The 7,251-nt window shown below is 51.8% G+C and overlaps 1 protein-coding gene across 1 annotated transcript; it reads right to left on the reverse strand.

Annotated features, from left to right (window-relative positions):
• On the reverse strand, positions 1–1,576 carry NKG7 (natural killer cell granule protein 7). Its single transcript, XM_052656570.1, has 4 exons — positions 1,272–1,576; positions 1,048–1,194; positions 812–946; positions 1–650 (listed from the first exon to the last, which is right to left on the reverse strand). The coding sequence occupies exons 1-4, from the start codon at positions 1,426–1,428 to the stop codon at positions 592–594; spliced, it is 498 nt and encodes a 165-aa protein (XP_052512530.1). The 5' UTR covers positions 1,429–1,576; the 3' UTR covers positions 1–591.
• Positions 1,577–7,251: the final 5,675 nt, after the last annotated feature.

Raw genomic sequence — 7,251 nt, forward strand, 5'->3', positions numbered from 1 at the left:
AATTTATTAGTGAAATGAACAAGGACTAAGGATGAATGCCAGGGTGACTAAATCAGAGAGGGAGCCAAAAGACAAGAACTAAAAGGAGGAAGGTACAAGGAAGACTTCCCTGTTGGCCCAGGGGTTAAGACTCTGTGCTTCCACTCCAGGGGGAGCAGGTTCAATCCCTGGTCCAGGAAGTTTGCATGCCATGCAGCCAAAGAGGAAAAAAAATAAAAGACACAGGGAAGAAAAGAGATGGAAGGACAAAGAAGAGAGACAACAAGGGCCCTAGGGCCATGTCCGAGCCTAGACTGGTCCCCACACTGGGTAGGAGCTCCTGAAGGGCAGGGCAGGTGGCAGGACTGACTCCCCTCTGGGTGCCCAGCGTCACCCACCATGGAGCTGGCATGTCATCAGTTTATGTCGTAGCTGCGTGACCCTTTGAATAACCAGATCCCGGCAAATTTTTGTTGAATGAATGAAGCTACAAAGGAAGAAGCTTGTGGAGGCTGGGAGTCAGGGCAGGCTGGCTGGAAGGAGAGCCAGCTGTTGCTTTCAGGATTCCTGATGATGCCTTCAGAGAACAGAGCTGTAAAGCCATCCTGCGGTTCACATGGCCTCGTAGCCAGGCCGGTGGGTCGTGCAGTGAGCGCCCAGGCTCAGGCCACCTGGGGTAGCAGAGAGAAGTTAGATACTTGCTCCTCTCCTGCTCCCTCAGAGCCCCCAGCCAGCCCCATCCCCAGCGCCCCTCCCCCAGCCAGCCCCCACCCCAGCCCCAGCCAGCCCCTCAAGCCAGCCCCAGAACTCCCCAGGCAGCAATCACAATCACCTGTACAGAGAAAGAGGAGTGTTGAAACCCAGCCCAGGTAGAAGGACCATGAGAAGAAGCTCTGGACCTGGGAGTTTCCAGGCTGGTTCCACCGCTCAATGGTGTAGACCGTCATGGCCACTATCAGGGACAGGGCTGGGGATGGAGACATGAGGGTCGGCTCAGCCCCCCTGCAGCAGCTCCCCCTCCTCAGCACCCCTCCTCCCCGCCCCCCAAGCCCAGCACGGAGTCCTCACCTCCAGCAAAGGCCATGAAGGTGGAGACAATGGGGCCGCGTCCGGGGGCAGACAGCGAAGGGATGCAAGACATGACCAGAAAGGCCGTGGAGATCAGGCCCCACAGGACGGCCAGGATGCAGAAGCTCTGCGTCACGTGGATGTAGCCTGCTCGGAAATGGGACCTCTGACTGCCCGTCCCTGCAGGCTTTTCCCCGCACCAAGACCACACCCCCAGCCCTTACCTGCTACTGAGACTTGATCCTTGCTGGGCCAGAGGCCTGAGTGAGATGTAGACTTGGGCCCCTGGGCTGCAAACCAGAAATTCGTGCTCAGAGCCACTAAGAGGGACACCAGGCCCAGGGAGCTGGTGAGGAGGGCCAGGGACCGGCAGGGCTCCATGGGGGTGAAGTCTGGGTTCCTGGGTCCCGGGTGGCAATGACAAGGCTGGTGATCTAGCCTCCTGGGTCTCTGAGAGAGGAGGAAGTCTGTTCCCCCTCCGCCCCAGACTCCTGGGTCCTCTGGTCTCAAGAAAGAGAAACCAGCAAGAGCTAGGGGCGGCTGGGGGGTGGTCTTTGCTCCTCAACGTCAGGCCCGTTTGGTCTCAGCCTGTCCCGGGCAGCTGCTCTGTGTGACACACCCTGCCTTCCTGGCTTGCATCGACACCCGTCCCCCCAACCCCGCCCCTCTCTGAGGTTTCCCTCGCCCTGGACGGTGGCGGCGGGGGTTGGCCCTGAAGATGTCGCATTGTCACTGGTTTGGAACTTGTCTGTCTCCACAGAAGCCTCTCTACATGCTGCCCTTGGGGGCCTCCGCACCAGAGGGGCTTCCTGGAAAAGGTGAGAGGAAGAGATGGGGGGTGGGTAGAGGAGTGAGCAGAGGGGGCATGCGGTGAGTGAGGCTGGGGTGTGAGTTAGATGGGAGGGGAGGTGTGACTAGAGCGAGACAGTTGGGGGGAATGCATCATGCTTTCCTGTAATTCTGCAATTTTCCGTTCTGGGAGGTGGGGGCCCCTAATTCTAGGGTCTCTGAAAAAAGAGAGGGGGCAGTTGGCAAGGATGCTGGGCGCTGCATGAGGAAGGTGCTAGAAGCCTAGACTCCAGGTGCTGAACTCAGACTCCCGGCTCCTTGCTTGGAGCTTATGCCGGGGGGAGAAGGTAGACAGTGACCACAGTTCTGAAAGTTTGCAGAGGGGAAGATGTGCCCACATCCTGATACAAATGAGTTCACAAACAGCTCGGCCGAGGGTAAGGCGTTCAGCCTGGTGGGCTTCATCGCCGGGATCGGGGTTTCTGTGGTCAGGGGGAGAGGGGGGATGGGTAAAGAATGTCAGGGCAAGACTTTCCGGCTCTCCTCACCTCAACCAGCGTCAGGCTCAGGGCCCCACCTCAGGCACAAGGGGAAGGTGTCACGGCCCAGCGGGGAGGCGCAGACCCTAACCCTATCTCTGTGAAGCAGGAGTGACCTGGAACAGGACTGCTGTCCCGAAGAGGAACTGAGCGACAGTCCCAGGACAGCCGGCGAAGGGGAGAACGAGAGTGGCTGCAGGAGGCCGGTCCTCTTCCTTGGCTGGAGACTCCAGTTTGCAGAGTTTGGCCCCCATCTAGATCCTCACCACTTGGGCAACTGGTCACTCCTGAGAACACGCTTGGGAGGACAGGCTCCTGGAAGAAGATCCTGGTCATGGACAGCTGGGGCACCATCTCGAAAGCGGTGATGGACCTGGCTCCTGTGAGGAGCAGCTGGACAGGCTTCAGGAAGTCTGGGCTGAGGGCATGTGATGATCACATGCTCGGAACCCATCTGTGATCTTCTGTTTTTCCTTTTTCTCCCCACCACCTCTCTCCTATTTTCTCTTTTGGCCTCACTAAATGGTTTGTGGGATCTTAGTTCCCCAATCAGGGACTGAACCCGGGCCCCTGGCAGTGAGAGTAGAGTCCTAACCACTGGACCACCAGGGAAATGTCCTCCTCTGTGATCTCGACCCCATCCCAAGCCCAACCTCATCCTGACCACAGCTCCAATCCCATTTTGAGCCCCATTCCTATCCTCCAACACCATTCTCATTCCCAAACCCAACCCCAAACTCATCTTTTCTTTTTGGCTGCACCCTGAGGGTTGCAGGATCTTAGTTCCCTGACCAGGGACTGAACCCAGGTCCCTGAATCCTAACCACTGGACCACCAGGAAATTCCCTCAATCCCATCCTTAACCCCAGTTTCAATCCCAAATTTCCACTCCAACCCCAAATTCAACCCCATCTCAAACCCCAAACATAACCCCATTCCTGTTCCCAAACCCAACTCTACATTCAACCTGATGCCCAAACACAACCCATATTAAACCCCTGAGTTTAACCCCAACCCTCTCCTCCCATCTAACCACTTTCTTAATCTCAAACCCAACCCCAATCTCAACCCCATCCCCAAACCCAAATCCATCCTCACATTTAACCCTCTTCTCGTTTCTATACCTACACTGGTTCCACCCCTACTTCCTTCTTCATTCCTCTCCCCAACCCCAGTAATTCCTACCTCAATCCACACACTCTTCCATTTTTACCTTCATCCTACCTCCAGGTCCAAGCCACTGGAGGACTTAGAGCACAACAGGGACAAGATATGAATCATGTTTTAATAAAAATTCCTTTAAAAGTCTAAAAACAAAGCTGCAGAAGGTGCAGAGAAAAAGGAACCCCCTTACACTGTTGGTGGGAATGTAAATTGGTACACCCACTATGGAGAACAGTATGGAGGTTCCTCAAAAGACTAAAAATAGGACTACCCTGGTGGCACAGTGAATGGGAATCCACCTGCCAGTGTGGGGGATGTGAGTTCAATCCCTGGTCTGGGAAGATCCCATGTGTCACGGAGCAACTAAGTCCATGTGTACTGAGCCTGCACTCGTTTGGGGAGATGTTGGTAGGAGCAGATGTGGGGTGTGAGAGAGATCAGGAGCTCAGCTTTAGACCAACATGTGAAAATTGACATGCTTCTTCAAGTGGGAATGTTGGGCAAGTAGTAGTTGGAGCTGTAAGTCTGACATTATAACATTATTGTTATTACTAGAGTCGTCGTTGTTCAGTTGCTAACTCATGTCCAACTCTTTGTGACCCCATGAACTGCTGCACACCAGGTTTCCCTGTCCATCGCCAACTCCCAGAGTTTATTCAAACTCATGTCCATTGAGTCAGTGATGCCATCTAACCATCTCATCCACTGTTGCCCTCCTTCTCCTTTTGCCCTCAATCTTTCCCAGCATCAGGATCTTTTCCAATAAGTCAGCTCTTAGAATTAGGTGGCCAGAGTATTGGAGCTTCAGCTTCATCATCAGTCTTTCGAATGAATATTCAGGGTTGGTTTCCTTTAGGATGGACTGGTTTGATCTTGCAGTCCAAGGGACTCTCAAGAGCCTTCTCCAGCACCACAGTTGGAAAGCATCAATTCTTCAGCACTTAGTTTTCTTTCTGGTCCAGCTCTCACATCCGTACACAACTATTGGAAAAACCATAGCTTTCAGCCCCTATAAATTCCTGGAGTAAGTCTCAGTAAATATTTCTACTTAAATAGGCTTCAATAAATTATAACTAAAGAAGACTTTGTGCTTGCTTTGGCAGCATATATTCTAAAGAGGAAAAGAGGAAGACTTCAATTGCTATAATTACTAGAGGAAGCCTCTATAAATACAGTATTATTGTTATTTGAGGAGGGCCTAATAAATATGTCTAGAGAGTAAGCCTCTATTAATATAACAGTTCCTAACATAGGCTGCAATAAATATTCTTATTATTGGAACTAGCTCTGTAAACAGTCTTATTGTTTTATGATAAGCATTAGTAAATCTCATGGCAGTAGGCATGAGTTTGTTGAGTGAACTAACGAATGAGTGAATGAAGAGAAGGTTAAGGTCAAGGTCATGAAAGATGGATGAAGAGGCAGCTGCAGGAGGAGGTGCAGGTCAGACTTCTAGTGTTTATTCTTGGAGGGGCTCATCCAGGGAGAGACAGGAAGTTGGGAGAACCAACTGGAGATGGCATGAGTAGGCAAGGAAATTGTTTTTTTCACAGATTTTTTTTTTTTTTTTTTTGGCTATGCTATGCAGCATGTGGGATCTTAGTTCCCCCACCAGGGATTGAACTCAGGCCCCCTGCATTGGAAGCTCAGAGTCTTAACCACTGCACCACCAGGAAAGTCCCACAGCTGTTGTCATTTATCCTATTATCCTCTTGTGATATTGTGATTTATAAGTATATAAAGTATATATAAGTGGGGTCTTTGTCCCCACTTCTGGCATCCAGAAAAAAGAGGTAAGTTCTGGTGGCTCAGATGGTAAAGAATCTGCCTGCAATGTGGGAGACCTGGGTTCAGCCTCTGGGTTGGGAAGATTCCCTGGAGAAGCGAATGGCTACCCACTCCAGTATTCTTGCCTGGGAAATCCCATGGACAGAGGAGTCTGGCGAGCTACAGTCCATGGGGTGACAAAGAGTCGAGTACCAATGAGCGACTAACACTTTCACTTTCAACTTTCTGGCATCCAGATGTTTAAAGTCTAAAATTTCCTAAATTTTGAGGGCAATCAAGATGTCTCATGTTGTATTAATGTGCTGACTTTGGGACCACCCCTCCTTAACCAAAGGGAGGGAGCTGGTTGCCAGGGGGACCAAGCACTCCGGTAGAGGGTCAGAACTTGCAGTCCCAACACCTGACCTCCTGGGAGGAAAGAGAAGTTGGAGATTGAACTCAGTCACCAATGGCCAATGATGTTCTCAATCATAATTGTGTAATGAAGCCTCCATAACAACCCAAAAGGAGAGGGTTCAGAGAGCTTCTGAGGTTGGTGAACTTGAGATTTTGGTGGGAAGAGTGACCTATTTGGAGAGAGCATGGACATTTCAGGCCCCTTCCCGCTTACATTGCCCTGGGCATCCCTTCCATCCGGATGTTCTGAGTTAGATTCTTTTATAACACACTGGTGACCTAGTAAGTACAATGTTTCTCTGAGTTCTGTGAGCAGCAAATGAATCGAACCCTATCAGGGGGCCGTGGGGACCTCTCATCTATTGCTAGTCCTTCAGAAGCACAGGTGGCAACCTGGACGTGTGACTGCTGTCTGCAGTTGGGGGTGGTCTTACAGGGCTGTCTTTAACCTGTGTGATCTGTCAGTTTCTTCAGGTAGATTGTATATGAATTGAGTTAATTGCTTGGTGATGTGGGGAAAACACACACACACACACATCAGAACATACAGGGATCTCTCTAGTAGTCCAGTGGCGAAGATTCCATGCTCCCAATGCAGGGAGCCCAGGTTCCATCCCTGGGGAGGGAACTAGACCCAGAATGCTGCAACTAAGACCTGGTGCAGCCAAAAAAAAAAAAGAATCGGATTTACACACATCAGCTTCCTAGCAGTTGTGAGCCTAGGAAATTCCCTGGCAGTCACCCTGTGGTTAGAACTCCACGCTTCCACTGCAGGGGACCTGGGTTCCATGCCTGGTTGGGGAACTAAGACCCACAAGCTGCCCTCATGCCTGTGTGCTAAGTCATTTCAGTCATGTCCCACTCTTTTTGACCCTATGGACTGTAGCACACCAGACTCCTCTCTCTGTGGGATTTTCCAGACAAGAATACTGGCATGGGTTGCCATGCCCTCCTCCAGGGGATCTTCCCAACCCAGGGATCAAACCTGCGTCTCCTAGGTCTCCTGCATTGGCAGGTGGGTTCTTTCCCACTAATGCCACCTGGGAAGCTCCTACAAGCTGCCTGGTGTGGCCAAAAAATTAAAGAAGTGGAACCCAGTAGCAAGGGCCTGTGTGGTTTATTCTGGTGCCCACCCCTACAGGAATTGAACAGCTTGGGCTACTATAATGCAATCACCCCTGCCCCATTCACCACAATCACGCCTCTTTCTCTCTACCCCAAGCCCTCAGGGACCACACTTCAGTAGTTTCAACCAGTTTTATTAGACTCCAGAAAGCCGCTCTAATGGATATCCCATTTCTCTAACAACCCCTTGGTGGGTGGGGTCGTAGTTCTTCTCAACTGCCTCCCCCAGGCCCCAGTCTTGCTCCCTTCCCCTTGGGACAGGAGTCAGGGGCCCCCACCCAGGGTCCGGGACCAAGCCCCCTCACGCCCCCTAGGAACCAGGATTTCAGGCCTCTAGGCCCTTCCCCTCCTCTTCAGTGACCAGACTTCTACTTCCAGGTGCAGTCGGGGCACACATTTGGGC

This window comes from Budorcas taxicolor, chromosome 18 (genome assembly GCF_023091745.1).
Source record: "Budorcas taxicolor isolate Tak-1 chromosome 18, Takin1.1, whole genome shotgun sequence".
Taxonomy (NCBI): Eukaryota; Metazoa; Chordata; class Mammalia; order Artiodactyla; family Bovidae; genus Budorcas; species Budorcas taxicolor.

Excerpts from the sequence above, each read along its gene's own strand:
- NKG7 (XM_052656570.1), bottom strand. The coding sequence starts at position 1,428 with ATGGAGCCCTGCCGGTCCCTGGCCCTCCTCACCAGCTCCCTGGGCCTG. Across the intron at positions 1,195-1,271 it reads GGATCAAGTCTCAGTAGCAG|GCTACATCCACGTGACGCAG; the intron begins GTAAGGGCTGGG and ends ATTTCCGAGCAG. Across the intron at positions 651-811 it reads ACTCCTCTTTCTCTGTACAG|GTGGCCTGAGCCTGGGCGCT; the intron begins GTGATTGTGATT and ends CTGCTACCCCAG.